The sequence below is a fragment of the Copadichromis virginalis genome, linkage group LG20 (genome assembly GCF_057382275.1).
Source record: "Copadichromis virginalis isolate Kocher_CV1m ecotype Utaka linkage group LG20, C_Virginalis_male_GT1.1, whole genome shotgun sequence".
NCBI classification, from domain to species: Eukaryota; Metazoa; Chordata; class Actinopteri; order Cichliformes; family Cichlidae; genus Copadichromis; species Copadichromis virginalis.
Genome location: NC_140637.1, coordinates 340,845 through 358,846, shown reverse-complemented (window position 1 = coordinate 358,846; position 18,002 = coordinate 340,845). Strand labels below are relative to the sequence as shown.

Here is an 18,002-nt window from a genome sequence, read left to right as displayed (position 1 = left end):
CGATCACCCTAATGTGCGCATATGTATTGCCGCTGTGCTTTTCTTACTCGGACCAACAGATTGCGACAGAAGTGTTTCATTAGATTATAAAATGACTATCGTAAGCACAACATTTTAAGCAGATTATTGTTCATTGTAGAAAAGCCTCCTGTGCACTCTTTGCAAGTCCTCAAATAACAACCAGTGCCTTTGTGTGTGATCTCTCAAAGAGGACTGCTGTAACGAGAGTTATTTGGCTATATTTTGTAGATTATCTGTCTTGGGAGTGCTTTAAAGGTATTGACAGGGTTCTTCTCTTTACTGCATCTCTACACAGATTGTCTTATTTTAGTAAGCTGATGTGTGAAAACATGTGTGTATGTATATGACTAATAGCAGTAACAAGTTGACTGACTAGGGTCTATAGGGTCCCATAACACCTCAACTGCATCAGCACCATGTGCTGATAGTATCTATGTAAATGTATCTGCTAATAGTAATCGAAGTGAAAATAGACTTTCCAGAAAATGATTCAAATACACTGTGTGTATTTATCTGTAGTAGAAGCAGTGCCCTTACAACAGTGTAAAAGGACTCCACTTAATACTCCAAGTAATGATTAGATGTAACATAACAAGTAGTACATTAACTGGCCACTTTATTTGTTAAGCATTCCTGGGTATGGCCCCATGCTTTTAAAACGGCATTAATCCTTCATGGCATATTATCAACGATGACTCCTCGTAAAACAGATGTTGGAGATTTGTTAGCTGCACATCCATTATGTGAATCTTCTGTTCCTCCACATCCCAAAGGTGCTCTATTGGACTGAGATGTTCTCAATGTGGAGGTAATTTGAGTACTGTAAACTGTAAAACCATGAGCTTTGTAACCTGGCGAGTTATCCTCCTGGAAGCATCCATCAGAAGATACACTGTGGTCATAAAGGTTGGACAATTCTCGGGAAGGCTGTTATATCTGAATGATGCTCAGTAAGTACTAAGGAGCCCAAAGTGTGCCAAGAAACTATCCTTCATACCATTACACCAGCAGTCTGAACCACTGATACTAGGCAGGTTGAATCTAAACTTTTATGTAGTTTACACAAAATTTTAACCCTAACATCTAAATAACACAGAGGCAAAAAAGACTGGATGTGGTGTTCTCGTTCAAGATTTGATATGTTCTGCATTCAGAGATGCTCTTCTGTGTGACTTAGTTAGAACAAGTGATTGTGGCCTTTCTATCCCTGCCATGCAGGAGCGAGCTGAGGTTTGATTTCCCAATGGGCAGGTAAGCTTTTGATACTTAGATGTTCATTGGGAGTGACCAGGATGGACAGGACTGGAAATAACACAGCTCAGGTTGAGTTTGAAGACAAAGTACGAGAGCCAAGGAAGATTTGAAAATGGACATGGTTTAGACAAGGCCAAAGAAGCGATAGTGCTTATACTGGTCAAAGGATGTTGGATATGGAGCTTACAGGTAGGAGGAAAAGAGAAAGGCCACAGAGGAGATTCATGGATGTAGTGAAGGACTTACAGAGGGTTGGTGTGACAGAGGAGGATGCTAGGGATTGGGTAAGATGGAGTCAGATGACTCGCTGTGGAAACAGCCACAAGAAGAAGAGCAGTTGCCTTCCTATCAGCTCAAAGCAGTCTGGCTATTTTCCTCAGGCATCAACAAGGGATTTTTGCCCAGAGAACTGCTGCTCAGTGGATATTTTGTCTTTTTGGACTATACTCTGTAAACCCCAGAGATGGAGGTGCAGGAAAATCCCAGCAAATCTGCAGTTTCTGTAATACTCAGACCAACAGCCATGACAAGTTCAAAGTCACCTAAAATCGCCCTTCTTCCCTATCTTCTGATCCTGGCTTTGATCTGAAGTCAGAGCAGGTTGTCTGGACCACATCTACACGCCTGAAACCATAGAGCTGCTTCCACGTGATTGGTTGATTAGAAATTGACATTAGTGGGCAACTGAACAGATGTGTTCAGACTAACGTACTTATAGTGTAATTTAGTTTGGCGCGTGTGTGTGTGTGTGTGTGTGTGTGTGCGTGTGTGTGTGTGCGTGTGTGTGCGTGTGCGCGTGTGCGTGTGCGTGTGTGCGTGTGCGTGTGTGTGTGTGCGTGTGTGTGTGTGTGTGTGTGTGTGTGTGTGTGTGTGTGTGGACACCTGTGTTATGTTCTTTGCATAAGCTATGTTCAGTACTTTCAAATGTTAGCCTGTTGCTCTGGAGCAGGGGTGTCAAACTCAAATACACAGTGGGCCAAAATTCAAAACTGGAACAAAGTCGCGGGCTAACATTAATACTTATTGAAAGAAAAATCTTCCTCCAGATTTAAGAATGAATCTCTTCTTATGGACTCAAACAAGTTTTGCTGAAAAACTGAATATGGAACAAGCAAAGCTTAATACTAAACAATATATATATTAGCTGTATAATACCAGTAGGCCAGCTCTAATAGTAATTTGGTATGGCTTCGTGGGCCAAATGTAATTAGGCTGCGGGCCAAATTTGGCCCGCGGGCCAGAGTTTGACACCTATGCTCTAGAGCTAACTTGTCTTTAACAAGTACTGGTAGGTGGTTTAGTGACCACATACACACACCGTATTTATGCATCAGTTTTGTGTAAGTACAGTACATTAGTGTGATTACTGCACAGGAATAGCTTGACTGTGCTTTACCACAAATGCCATGCTCTTGACTATAAAGAAAAACAAATAAATAAAGGTTAAATATAAAGAAAAAGTCTTTTCAAAGTTTTATGTGTAGGCTTAGCTGGATCAGGTCTAATGAATTCAGTCAAACTTGTTGTTTAGCTGGAAAACAAGAACAAATTACTTGCTCTTTTTACTCATGAATAAGAAATGAACACCATTAAAAATAAAGGTTGCTTTCCCAGCTTAAGTTGTGTTTTCTTTAGCTTTTGAATTTATTCTCTTCTATATTTTTCATCCTTTCATTCTTTATTCTTACAGCATGGCTTCTTCACTGGGAAAAAAGGGGGAGATTTAATATAGTTATTGTAGTGTTGTCTCTCTTTGAACTGAAGATGAAATTGCTTTTGACTTGCAAATATTTCAGACTGAATTGGGCTAAATGACTTTTGGGAAATGTCCCCGGCATACAGTGTCCTCCTCTTTCTCCTCTCTAAAGGTTAATAGTATCTGCTCTCAGTGAATGAGTCAGTGGACTTTACTGTGCCGTTCAGTGACAGACGAGGTTTGGTTTGGCTTTTTCTCCCTTCGGGTGGAATAGAGTCAGCAGGCCAAGTCTTGTTCTGGTGGGCATTGATACATGCAGCATAGAGAAGCCTTTAAAGAAGATGAAAGCAGTGGAAGAATGAATAGCCGGCAAATTAAAATAAATTGAACATGAAATACAGTAGCATGTGCTTCTGTGGGATTTGAATGAATGACCTCAAGTCGGCTGTGCTTGACTAGAAAGTTGAGCTACTGCAGACAGATTTTATTAAATGCAATAGGTGTTTTACTAAATTAATTATCTCTTTCTCCTTGTCGCTTTCCGCAGGTACGGAGACATGGTTCCTAAGACGATCGCGGGGAAGATCTTTGGTTCAATCTGCTCTCTGAGCGGGGTGCTGGTAATTGCCCTGCCTGTCCCTGTCATCGTGTCCAACTTTAGCCGCATCTATCACCAGAACCAGAGAGCAGACAAGCGGCGGGCGCAGAAGGTACAGGTGAACACAGTTTTATTCCTCTTCAGCGGGGTCCCAGAGGGTTGGATCTCCAGACCTCCAGCCCACAGGGGAGCTCTGACATCTCTCTCACCCCTCAGAGGAGGGGAGGACTCCACAGGGTTCAGGTCATCCCTTTAAGATTAACGTGTTTGTATAATTTACATTGACTGACAGTATTTTCACATTAGCAGTAGTATGCAGTACCCACTGCTCCCAGTGAGTATTGTCAAACTTTAATAGTCTGTCTGATATGCAAACTGAAATTCTCTATTTCTCCATTAACTTAATAAATAGATTCACTTTGGGGGGATTCTTTCCTCCAGAGTATTTATATCTTCACTCGTCTTTTTGTGCAACATTAAGTAGATATTCTCATGCTCCTGCAGGTCAGTGACCTCCTTACACTGGATAAAATTACCCTTCCCTAAATCTCATACAAGGCATTTCAGTCCTGCGAAGCTGTTTTTCCCCCCACAGCTGCATTTATTTACCTTTATGAACGTCCCGTATTTGATTTAAACTCTAATGTCATTTTCCGCATGGCAGTTTGGCCTTTGCTGTATATCATGATAAATTATGAAAGAGGAGGGGTTATACTTTTTCAGTTTCGATAGCCCTAGGAGTAAGTTTGTCAGGCCAAATTGTTTTATGAGTCATTTCATTTTTAGAGTCCAGTCACAGCACAACTTCTTTTCTGTGTTGCCTCTTGGATGTTTGTAGCTGTTTTTCCTGGAGCGAGGAGTTCAGCCACCCAGTCACATGCATCCTCTGGGGGATCCTGTCTGTCCCTCTGTCTTCGATTCCTCTCCACAAATGGTTTTTTTTTTCTTCTTTTAAATAAATGTAGCAAGTCTCTGACTTTCATAATTGATCTGTGGACAGGCTAAGGTTGTTGAGTGTATTTAATATGGTAGCCATATGTAGGCCAATTTCATAAGCCACCTAGGGTCAGAAAACAGTTTTGGAACATCTGGTATAATATCCCTCATTAACTCAGAGGTCTCGAACAGCCACTGCAAAGTTTTCCCTCAGGACAGCCGCAGTGCTGCTGAGTGAAAACGTGCGAGACTGGCCAAGCAAACGTGACTGTAATAATCTCGATTTTACAAATTTCGCAGCGATCACATCGCCTCAAAGTTAGGCTCTGGCTCCAAACGTTACTTTGCAAACTCTTTCGACAGGCGTCACGGTGATGTAAGGGGTTGTGACACGTAAAATGCTGCAAGAATCAGAATAGGACATTGTCTGGATTTTTCTTTTCTTACATGAAGCACGCTGAGAGATAGGATGTGTCAGCCAGGTTTGGATTAGACTGCCTGAGCAGAGCATGAGAGTGACAAGAGACACAGGGCGACCGCTCGCTCCTGGTCAATTACTGCGCTATTCTCACATCAGCTCAAATCAGCACAATGGGACATTACATGGAGTTTATGTTAGGGGACTAGAAGGTTAAGGACTGTTTAGCATCTGATCTGACAACACTGGCCTTTAGCATTCTCACATGTACTTTAACAGGTAGTGCATAGAAAGGATCGTGGCTGGAGTCCAAACAAAGGGGCAAATGTGTGAAAACGTTTAGAGATTTTTGCCTGCTCCTTTATTCAGAAGGATTCGTCACCGTGGCAGGTTTGACAGATTTTTATGCCAGATGCAATTCCTGACATAATTCCAAAGGGATTAATTTCTCCGCCTGGGAAAAGAATCAATTAAATCAAACTTTTAAATCTGTTTACATTTTAAGGTTTTTGTAATAATGGTCATTGTAACAAATGATAAGATTGACTTTGATGTTGCCTTGTTTAAACTCTGGGAAGTGTTATTCACTTGGCTGTATCATTAATAACACATTTATTATGGCAGTATTGACAGATCGATTATATAAACACCAGACAAAAATCATTTTCCATCTCTAACGCCAAACTTCTGCATTAGTATGAGATTTATTAACATAAATAAAGGCTCTGGGTGCAACATACAATATAAAACTTTCATAAAGTATTATTGTTATTATGATTAGTGACACCAGAGTGAAAATTAAACATCTTACGGTTGGTGAATCCTGCTCCCATTGTGAAACAAATCTGATCAAATCACAAAAATTCGGTCCTAAAGACAAAGATTATTTGACTTTTTGTGCATTTGAATTATCAATATTATAGTAATTTGAGGGTGAAAAAGCAAGATTTTCAGAGGTTTTAAAGCCACGTTAATGAGTTTTTTCATTGCCCCCTGGATATCCATGGCCTGCATTAATTTTATGTTCACCCAGGATGAGCTCTTATTATTATGTAAAATATCAGTTCCCTCAAGCCAAAGTAGTCCTTTAAATCCACAAGCTAAATGTTATCATTACTCAAATCTCATCCAAAAACCCAATCCTAAATCCTAAGATACCCTGTCAGAGAAGTGAATATCAGCATTTTCCCCTCTTTGCATAATTTTCTCTTTCAGTCCGTCCTTGTGAGATTTCACCCTTGTAAGTATAGCAATAAAAAACACTCAAAAACAGATTTATAGAAATTTTAATGGTAGATGGTTTAAAGATCCTGTCTAGCCCGGTCTTTAGACCTTTATAAAATCGTGATGTGTCTGTGAGCGAAACTGGGTAGCAGCATCGGCTGGCTCACAAACAAAACTGGGCCAGTAATCATAGTCTGCGGGCAAAGCTGACCATTTCTATTCTCGTGAGATAGATAGTGGTTTATTTGGAGCTGGCAAACATACAGTGCACACACTGACACATATTTTCAGAGTCCATTCCTTTCTCTCATCACTGCCATTCACACCTCTCCAACTAAGGCTTTTTCCCTCACACCCTTCACTTGTTTGTTAGACCTTTTCACTCATCTCTACTCCCCTGCCTCCATCCATTACCACTAACCCCTCCCTGTCCCCCTTTTTTTCTCACCCTCTCTGTGATTAATGCAATCCATCTCAGCACACATTCTCTAAATCTGTTTAAAGTTCTGCAACTGTGGGCTGCCCACCACTAGGGCTGCCACGATTAGTCGACTAGTCACGATTACGTCAACTATCAAAATCGTCGACGACTGATTTAATAGTCGACGCGTCGTTTGAAGCTTTGTAAGATCCCAAAAGCAGGAATAAGTAGCAGGATTTAAGAGTGTAATAACGGACTGAAACAGAAGATGGCAGCACTGCATGTACAAGGATGCCAGCTGCCGTTAAACCCCGAAGAAGAAGAAGCTGTGTCCCAGAATTCATAGCGCGGCCCAGCGCAGTTGTCAACAATGGCGGCAGCTAGTTAGTTTTAATATTACTCTTATTATTCTTTCTGGGTCACAAAATAAACGTTTAACATATTTTCAGGCGAGAATGTAGCTGTGTAAACCTCAAATATCTGCTCAGTTTATCAAGACACCGCATATTTTCAAAAGCGCTCCGACGTTTTCGGAGGCGTCTGTTACCCACTAGCTCGATAGCTAGCCGGGGGCCATGAGAGCACCGGACTCCCGGCAGATCGTTTTCAAACCCACCGCCCTACTCAGGTTAAACATATACAAGTCACTTAGATAACTTAAAAATGTTATTATTTGGCTTTTTTCAGTATTTTATTTGTTCCTGAGTAAATCGGCTGAGTTTATTAAACTCCACCGAAACAATCTGCACATTTAATTAGAATTCAATTAACTATCATCTTGTCTTTATTTTTAGTTAGCACAGACCTTAAACACTTAAAGCTGTAAGCTAATGATAGTTATATAAGAGCAGATGCTGCTGGTGCAGTAAGCTGTACTTTTACGTTCAATGGATGATGATCTGATTAGTCGACTAATCGCAAAAATAATCGGTGACTAGTCGACTATCAAAATAATCGTTTGTGGCAGCCCTACCCACCACCCAGTCTTAACTAACTGTAAGCTTGTCTGCTGAGCAAGCCTCCGTGGTGACATGACCGCAGGTGCAAGGATGAAAAGAGACAAAGAGAAGATGGAAGGATGGCTGAAAAGTCAGAAAATTAGCCAGAAAAGCAGTTTGAGAGGATGAAATGTATAGGTGAGGAAAAGAGAAAAGCAGAGGAGCAGTGAGGAGGAAGGCCAGAGGGTGAGCAGGGGAAGCAGAGGGAGCATAGGCAGAGGGTAGAGCTGGAGGCAGTGTTTGTCCCGACGCTGTGTTCTTTCCTGAAATAGCGCAGACTTGGCTGCGGAAAACGCACGGACGCGTTCAGGCAGCCAGTCAACCGGATCTTTGGCTGTTTTACCTTTTAAGGCAGCATAGAGTGGCTGTAGCAGGTGGGCAGCTCTGGGGAGAAAGCGGTTGTAAAAATTTATCATCCCCAAGAACTCCTGCAACGCTTTAACCGACGTGGGACGCGGGAAAGCCGAAACGGCCTGGACTCTGTCGGGCAACGGAACCACACCTTCAGCGGAAATGCGGTGCCCGAGGAAATCCAGAACAGGCAACCCAAACTGGCACTTGGAAGGGTTGATGATCAGGCCGTGCGCTTCCAAACGCTGGAAAACCTGGCGCAGATGGGACTCGTGCTGGCTCGCTGAGCAGCTGGCCACCAATATATCGTCCAGATAAACAAAAACGAACGGCAGCCCACGCAAAACTGAGTCCATCAGCTGCTGAAAGGTCTGGGCGGCACCTTTCAGGCCAAACGGCATGCGCAAAAACTCGAACAAGCCGAAGGGGGTAATGACAGCGGTTTTAGGAACGTCTTCGGGGCGCACGGGAACCTGGTGATACCCCCGCACCAAGTCAATTTTAGAAAAAATCGACGTTCCGGCGAGATTGGCAGAAAAATCCTGAATGTGGGGGATGGGGTAACGGTCATTCTCCGTGGCATTATTTAAACGGCGGAAATCTCCGCATGGCCGCCACCGACCGTCCGATTTGGGCACCATGTGAAGCGGAGAGGCCCATGCACTGTTCGAACGCTGTACAATGCCAAGGCGCTCCATGGCTGCAAACTCTTCCCGAGCGACGGACAATTTCGCGGGGTCGAGGCGGCGCGCGAACACCGGGGGCCCGACCGTGGGAATATAATGCTCAACCCCATGCTTCGTTACCGTGCTAGAGAAATTAGCGACAGACAGCGATGGAAACTCTAAAAGCAAACGCTGAAAAGCATCCCCGGAGGTCACTACATTAGCCCGAATCAGGGGCTCGGCGGCCCGAGTAAAACAGGGTAGCGAAGAAAACGAGAGAGCATCGATTAAACGTCTGTTAGCGACATCGACAAGTAGTCCATGAGCACACAGGAAATCAGCACCCAAAATAGGTACAGAGCTAGCAGCAACAACAAAGTTCCACTGGAAATCCCGGCCATGAAAACAAACAGTTACCAACCTTTCCCCAAACGTTTTGATGGGAGAGCCGTTAGCTGCAATGAGCTGCGGCCCACAGTTCGCTGCTAGTCCGTCGGTAGCGGTAGGGGGAAGGAGGCTCTTCTGGGAGCCGGAGTCCACGAGAAAACGTCTCCCGGAGCGCGAGTCCTCTATGAAGAGCAGCCTTTCTGTATTGCCAGCGGTCGCGGCTGCTACGGCGCGCTGGCGGGTCCGTTTCCCTGGGCCGTGAAAGCGCAAGGCGGCAGGCAGCGACGCGCTCTGTCGCCAAAACGCTGATGGTAGAAACAGATGCTCTTTCCGCGGTGCCGGCGTGTAGCAATCCCTGCCGTCAGCAAGGGGGCGGATGCTCCGGGGGAGGCAGGTGGAGGCGTGGAAGGTGCCGCCGGCGTGTCCGTAGCCAGGGCGTGAACGTCGAAAGTGCGGCTAGCCAGGAGAATGCGATCCGCTTCTTCAGCCAGGGAGCGATAATCCTTCGCAGGCAGAAGCGGAGAGTTCGCGAGGACAGCTCTCACGGCGGCCGGTAGTTGGCGAAGGAAGAGGTGCACGAAGAGGAAACCACCGTCATCCGGCCCGAGCAACGATAGCATGTTCTCCATGAGCTCAAGCGCGGTACCGCCACCCAAGCCTGACAGGTTGAGGAGCTTTTCGGCTCGTTCGGCGTCGGAGAGGGCATAGCGCCGAAGAAGCAGCTCTTTGAGGGCAGCGTATTTCCCTTGGGCGGGTGGGTCCCGGAGGAGCGCCATCGCGCGACGGGTGGCCAGCGGGTCGAGCGAGGCCACCACATGGTGATACTTCGTGTCGTCAGCCGAGATGCCGCGAAGGGCGAACTGAGCCTCCACGTGTACGAACCATGACGGGGGGTCATGGAGCCAAAAGTCCGGCAGTTTCAGCGCCACAGCGAACGTAGCTGCAACAGGAGGCGGAGGTCCGGCGGCCGCTGATGCATCCATAGCGGAGTGTGCGTTATCTACGGCCCGTTGCATGCTCGAGTCAGGGGTCACCAATGTGGAGGTAAGCATCAACGACACAGCTCTCAGTTCTCACTCCTTCTTTATTCGTCTCCAACATCAACTGCGCATATCGCGCCACAAAACACAGGAACACACTTCCTCTACACTGGGTGTGAGTGGAGCCCTCTAGTGGTCCACCACAAGATAACCTTTATTAGTCCCACACGTGGGAAATTTGTTTTGTCACAGCAGGAAGTGGACAGTGCAAAAGTTATGAGGCAAAAATTAGAATACAATAAGAATAAATACAGTACACAACTGTACAGAATAGAATAAAATAAAATAAATATACAATAAGATAAAAATAGAATACAAATACAAATACTATATACAACTGAGTAAAAATACAACGATGACAGAAAGGATTATTGCATTTAGTATTATTGCATATGATGAGATGATAAGATGAGATGCTTGCTGGAAGGAAGGTGTATGTCTGTTTGCATATGTGCACATCCACATCTGTATGCATATACGTGCATGTCTGGGTGCAAAAGCCATATTTCCTGTCAGGCGTTAATCTGAGTGACCTTAGCTGTTCTCTGAGCTGCATTGTGGTGCAGTGTCCCGAACATCACCCAGTACAAGACCCCCATAGTACCCACCAACAGACCACTGTAGCATGACAGTGCTGTTCTCATTAACTAGTACTAAATGACTCCTTCAGGCACTTGATATCTCTTTGGCTTGCCTGCTGTGAGGTCAGCGATTTGCTCAAGCACCCCTACATCCCATAGACAGCTTTTCTCCTTTTTATAACAGCATGACTAAAAAGTCTTATCAGTGCTTTCATAATGATATTGCACCTGGTTGCTTTAATCCTCAAGAGAGTTATTACTATGGTAAAATCAAGGTCTAAGTGCCAAAGATGATGATAGATTTGCATATTTTTTTTGAGCATTTAGGAGATGCAGTCTGCACCATCCCTGCCTTTAATTAGCACATGGGATTAAGTGTTGCTCAGCATTTAAGCTTTTGTTCTCAAAATCAATGGAGTATCTCCTGAATTACATATTGTGCAAGCTTTAGTGGGAGATGTTGTTGAGATGATTTCACGTTCCCAGATAGTGTTTAAATAAGGCCGCCTTTCCTGCCTGCCTTGTAAATAGAGTCCCAGAGAGCAGCCATTTGGCTTTTCTACCTTTAAAACCCGCCTTCCAGCCAAATGGCTGGTAGGTGTTTAGCTAGGGTTTAGCTTCAGCCAAGTGGAAGCTAGTCATTCATATGTAAATTAGGTTGTTACCTGAGAATTCTGGAGGGGAGTGGGGGTGTGTGAATGAGGGGGGGGGGGGGGGGCTGCTAAAAGCTGTGAACTTCCTTTTGTGTTCGTCTTGATGCATTCTCAATCATCCAGGGAAATAAATCTCCAAAAGTCGCCAACTTGGAGTGGTTAGTTTCCTGAGCCACAAGGAAACTTGGAGTGTTTCAGTTTGCCATCTTAGGGAGAAATCAACACACATGGGTGTATTTCCTTTGTTGCTGAGATTTATTGAAAAACAGTACAAAAAACCAACCATTTGTACACATATTTACAAATAATAATAAAAAGTGAGTGAGTACATTTCAACATTTTCAGCAATCACTCACAATCCTGGCACTGCCATGGTATCTGTAGTCTGCATTTACCACATGTGTATCTGTAGCAGTGAACACATCGCACTAAAGAATGTAGCATCATGGGCAGTGTAGTCCGTGTTGCAGGGAGAATGGACTGCCATACACGTTATGGGTCTGGGAGCGCGAGGAGGGAGAAAAAGGGGAGTGGAAAGGTACGAGTTGTCATCGAGGAAAAACGGGAGCTGGAAGCATGTAAATATAATAATAACCACTGCAGCCAAGAAGAGAGCCTGACGAGCCCAGTTGTAAGTAAGCTATTAAGACTCGACTGTACACCGTGTTCCTGTTTCCCTCCGAAAACAATAAGTTCCGTTGGAGCAGCCTTTCAACGCCTCTCTCTGTCTCTGCTAGCAAAGTTGACCCACACAACAAAGTAAAGCTATTTTTCGGCTACGAGCCGACAGGGACCCCGCCGTATTAGTCAGAGGTCCCTTTACTACAGTTCGGAGTCGCGGACCTTCAGTAATAGTAATAAATCACACAGCAATAGTACATTCATGTTGTTGTAAAAAGCATGATAATATATTAAGTAATCCAAAGTATTCAGAATACGTTACTGTCATTGAGTAACGTAATGGAATACGTTACAGAATACATTTTGGGGCATGTATTCTGTAATGGAATACATTTTAAAAGTAACCTTCCCAACACTGGCTGTGTTTTAATATCAATGTACTGTACTCACTTCCAGCTGAATATAATTGTTCTCGCACTCTATCAGCATGCCTGTAGCTTAGGAGCTACAGCAGGTCATCTACTAATTGGGAGGCTGGTCGTTCAATCCCTGGCTGCTCCAGTCCGCATGCCAAAGTCTCCTGGGCAACATACTAACCCCAAGTTGATGCTTCGTTGCAGCATCAGAGTATGAATGTGTGTTAATCTAAGTTAGGTGTGCTTGTATGAATGTGTGACTGAGACATGTAGAATAAAGCTCTTTACGAGGGTAACTTTGCTACAAACACCATGATTAAAATTTTAAAATCATCTTTATTTGTTTTATACTGGAACTTGGTTCAGCCTGAAACTAGCCTTTTTAGCTTGTCTCGCAGTAAGTCCATTTCAGCTGACTGTCTTTTGACTTACTGCCCCTCACAGGGAAACTAGGAATGTAGAGTAGTCCAAGGAATGAGCTTTTGTTTTTAGCCTGCTCTCAAAAGGTATGTACACGTATATACACTGACCTAATTATTTGAAACTTTGACCTGTTTAATATGAGCATCAATCTCTGTAACTGTATACATGACTAGCTAGATCATAAGTGAAGGAAAGGTGTTTCCAGTTTAGGTTAAACGCTTAAATGATAAGAGATGATACACCCGATGGCAGCATTGTTGGCAACCTGGTGATTAGCTGTAGCAACTCGGGATTTTACTGACCTTTTTAAGAACTGCTACTGACATGTTTCCTGCACATTAGATTGCCATCGAGCCATCTGTCACTTAATAAAGATGTTATCCTCAGCAGATGATGAATAGTTCTCATTGTATAGACGACTCTGTCACTGCTTTTCACAAGTCTGATTTCTAATGTCCAACTAGAGCCATTAATTACTTATGCATGCTATATCCTTTAACAGCCCGTTACTGCCATCTATGTAATATGTAGTGTTCTTAACTGCAAATGACATATGACCTTCTCTGTCATTTAACCAACCATTTAGCAAGTGTTACTGGTCATTTACTATAGCAAAATGTCATTTCCTCCACATTTATTATCAGCAAATGGTTATGTTTCACAGAAAATCTGTTCTTCCTCAGATCATTTCTTAGAATAAGGCTGTGTTTAACTGAGAGTAAAATAGGATAGCCATTTGAGATTAGCTTTTGCAGTACTTACACGACAAAGAGAGAGCAGATGGGGGGACAGGGAGGAGGAGGAATTATTAAGGAGAGGAAGTGCGTTTTCCAGCATCTGCTGTCCTCTTCGTATCTTTCTCTGCCTTCGCCCCCACCACCACCACCACATCTAGGTGCTTTTTTGCTCTTGTCATACCCCCCTGTTCGCATCCATCTTCATTCGAGTCTAATTGTTAGCTGTTCTGGGCTCCCATTACAATTAGCCATCCATCTGGGTGGTGGCAGAGAGACAGCCCCTGATCTATCTTACCGCACAAAGCAAAGATGCATGAGGATGCCACTAGTTGCTGTATGTGGCACAGGAAGCACACAGCTGAGACACAGACATTAGCTTGTCTATTCTGCCTCCCTCTAGTCTCCAGTGTCACCGTTTCTGTCCTGCATCAGTTTTCAGTCGCCTCCTAACGGGATCAAAAATCAGAGTCTGGTCTACAGCGTTTGCATTAGTTCTTCTCTGTGATCATTTGCATGAAGGTATTAGTATCCTTAGGTAGGACAAATTACAATTTCAGATATAAGATGCCTGGAGGAGGGGAAGGTTTAAATGAAGAAACACAAAGGCCAAGTGACACAGAATGGAAAAAGGACAAAGGAATTAAACTAGCTTAACTTTTAAATGTACCCTTGGTATTCTCCTAGATTCCCCTGTGGCTCTGTGAATAATCTCCCTACTTCCTGTCAAATGTACTTGAAGCCATTTTATACCTACATACTACGAGTTACTGTAAAAGCTACTGCAAAGCTACTATACTCAAAAGACCAAATTAAATGTGTAGAAACTCAGTAGAATGAAGCCTTGTGTGATTATTTCAAGCAGTTTATGAGGATTAGTGGCATTAACAATTGTTTTCGCTCTCTGTCCTGGTCGTTGTGTCCTTGGGCAAGACACTTCACCTACCGCCTACTGGTGTTGGCCAGAGGGGTCGATGGTGCGATATGGCAGCTTCTGTCAGTCTGCCCCAGGGCAGCTGTGGCTACACCTGTAGCTGCCTCCACCAGTGTGTGAATGTGAGAGTGAATGAATAGTGGCATTGTAAAGCGCTTTGGGTGCCTTGAAAAGCGCTATATAAATCCAATCCATTATTATTATCCATTATTCATATGTAAATGAGATTCCCAATGTTTATTTCTCCAGTATGATCCCTGTTTCTGTGACATTTCAGGTTTTTTTCTGTGTTTTATCACTTTGGCTGCAAAGTAGTTCAAGTTGAACCAGCTGTCTTCAAACTTAGTGGGTATTAAAATTGCTACGTTGCAGTTTATGAGTATTAAACTGGCTTCAGGCTAACATGGCAGAAACAAAACAAACCGTCCCACTCACTCCCTCCTGCTGGCTCCCACTCCCTGTAGTCTAAATCATCTCACTATTGTTTTTAGCACGCACTCAGAAGGTTGAAGTCAAAAGGTGGAGATGACTTCTGGCTGAGAGTGTTTTGCCCTTCTAGACAATCAATAAAGTCGTCTGCACGTTGCAAGAAGACAGACCAATGCTGATGGGAGACTTCACCGAGGAGGTCAAGAGTGCTGTTGTGAATTATGTCCTTAATAAAAAAAAAAAGAAAACATCAGCATCACAGCAGCCTGTACAGTGGAGCCATACCTTTCTTTATAAAGAGGCGGTAATCCGGGCTTAGCAAAGGTATTTTGCCTCTGAGTAGTGTTAGTCTGGGGTTAAGCTGTCTTTGCTACAGATATCTGGGTAGAGTTATCACAGGCCTTGATTTCCTTGGAATCAATCTCCCAATTGTCCGGAGTGTCCTGTCTCTGCCGAGTCCCTAATGGATTTTCTAACAGTCAGGGTTTTTTTCTTCTAAATTTCACATGTATTTGCTCTCTGGCTCTCTTGCTGTGTTTGTCTCTGTCGCTTTTCCTCTTTGCGTATGTGTTATCATACAGCAACATACCTCAGAGGAAGTAAAGGACTTCTTTCCTTGTGGCAGGAATGTCAGCATGTGTAAAGGCAACTCTTCAGATGAGTGGCAGCTGCAAAACAGAATAAGAGTCTTACACAGTTATATAAAAAAAAACACCCAGCACGCCCCTGCGGGCGGTTTATCCTTCAAGCTCGGGTCCTCTACCAGAGGCCTGGGAGCTTGAGGGTCCTGCGCAGTATCTTAGCTGTTCCCAGGACTGCGCTCTTCTGGACAGAGATCTCCGATGTTTTTCCCGGGATCTGCTGGAGCCACTCGCCTAGCTTGGGAGTCACCGCACCTAGTGCTCCGATTACCACGGGGACCACCGTCACCTTCACCCTCCACATCCTCTCGAGCTCTTCTCTGAGCCCTTGGTATTTCTCCAGCTTCTCGTGTTCCTTCTTCCTGATATTGCTGTCATTGGGAACCGCTACATCGATCACTACGGCCGTCTTCTTCTGTTTGTCTACCACCACTATGTCCGGTTGGTTAGCCACCACCATTTTGTCCGTCTGTATCTGGAAGTCCCACAGGATCTTAGCTCGGTCATTCTCCACCACCCTTGGGGGCATATATATATATATATATATATATATATATATATATATATATATATATATATATATATATATATATATACGCGTGTGTGCTTCCTCATCAGATGGTCTCCTTTTTCACTTGCATGGTTCCAAGGCTGGCCTGAGGCAGAACCTAATCTGGTCTCATAGCTCGATTTCTCCACTTTTCACTTAGCCAGTTACTATACAGGCAGTCTAGCAAGGCTGTAACTCACAAGGTGCCATGAATTTTTTAACTTTCACATTCAAGTAAAAGATGAACTTCTGAAAAAACGCACTGGCACTGCTCAGTGGAGCATTTCACGGGCCCTGAGTGGATATGCAGCGTTTTTTAATCATTTGAGGATATGCCAGGTTAGATCCGTCAGCTGGCAACAAATTGTGTAAAATGGAGTGTTTTGCTGGCTTGCATCCTATAACTATAATCTTTAAAGTATGATTGATCCTAAATTAGGGCAACGTGGCAGAAAGGAGGAAAACAAAGAGTAAAAAAGGATGCTTGGATCAGTTTATTGGCCTCTGGGTGTGTGGAAACATCTGGACTCTTTCAGTCAGCAGTATTGAACATCAGTATTCTGGCAAGTGTTAAAATATGTTGGATTTCTGAAAGCTACTGTTTTCCCCTGGGTTGATGCATTTAAAGTTAAAGTGGAATTAAATTGCATTTTGTCTACTACAGCGACCGTATCTGCTCTGTAAATCGCATGAGAAGTTTATAGCTTATACTTTTTTGGTTTCACAACAGCACCCACTGTCTGTGCATTAATCCCTCTGAATGCTACATATTTACTATCTGCAAAGATGGATAACCTGTTTCCATACAGTCGAATCAAATTGTTTGGTCTTAAACCATATTTGCATAGAGCAAAAGGGTTTCTCGTATATAGATGGTTATATAGCAACCTGCTAGAAACTACAATAGCTACGGTTGTTGAATAAAAGCCTTAGTTTTCCTGCTAAGGCCTGCGTGACTGACAGACAATAACACACAACCTGTACCGTAGCTTCCTAAACAAACATGCACCTAGAAAGATTTTCCTTCTAGGGTCATTTTGCAGGTTCGGGACTAGGTAGCATGTCAGTTACTGCACATTAACCACCATGTATGTGTATCTGCATCTGTTTAGACAGAGTTTGGTCCTTGCTTTTACTACCAACGCTAACAATTGTCCCTCTGTGGCTTGCAAACTGTGTCACTAGGCTGGTCACTCCTACAGACATTGACATGGCCCTCCAGCTAACAATGAAGAAAATAAAAAGAAATTTCAGGAACCATGCAGCCATTAGAAATAGGCAGAGTCGTGTCTTGGAATTAGCATCTTAGGCCACAGAGCTAAACTTCTAACGCTTCCTGCAGGTTCATGGATAATTCTTCAAACAAGGGCTCTAAAATTCCAGTAATCTCTTCATGAGACAGACTGCATGAGTTCAGACCCTCCTGAGACCATTATTTATTTACCAATGGTGCATGTTATAATGGTAATCAGGGACCTGTCATTCAATTGTAACAGCAGACAGTCATGTTTTGCATTGAAAGCTGTTGTTTGTGTGACCCTGTGTTCCAAAGTATTTTCACTGTCAGCGAAATTCATGTTTAAAAACGGAGTTTATTCTCGTTCATTTCACTAAACATTGTAGTGTATTTATGGTGTGAATGTCTATGTTTCTGTGCAAAGCTGATACCTTTGGCTATTTAATACTCGACGTTGCAATATGCTGGTGTTAACGAGGACACTCTATCCATTGCCTTTTTTGCACTCTGTGTTCTCAGTGGTGCTTCAACAGCAATTCAGTCTCAATCTGTTGTGCCCTGACTCTACCTGAAAGCACAGATGAGCCTAGACACAAGTGCCCAGGTCCCAGAGGCCCTGGGAATCTATCAGGGGCCTGAAAAAGCAGATTCAATCTAGCTGGACAAGCTCTCAACATCCCCTCTATTAGCCCTGCAGCGCCTGGCAACCACTGCCACAATATCAGGCCTTCGGTTTGCATGGTCACCCTAGAGAGACGATACCACTGGCAAAGT

The 18,002-nt window shown here is 43.7% G+C and overlaps 1 protein-coding gene across 2 annotated transcripts in view; it reads left to right on the top strand.

Moving 5' to 3' along the window:
• The window catches only part of kcnd3 (potassium voltage-gated channel, Shal-related subfamily, member 3), a 128,123-nt gene that overhangs the window by 97,013 nt on the left and 13,108 nt on the right, over window positions 1-18,002 (top strand). For both annotated transcript variants that reach the window (XM_085444704.1, XM_085444703.1), the window contains exon 4: window positions 3,519-3,687. In XM_085444704.1, the coding sequence (XP_085300830.1) occupies window positions 3,519-3,687 (169 nt within the window). The remainder of the gene's footprint in view (window positions 1-3,518; window positions 3,688-18,002) is intronic.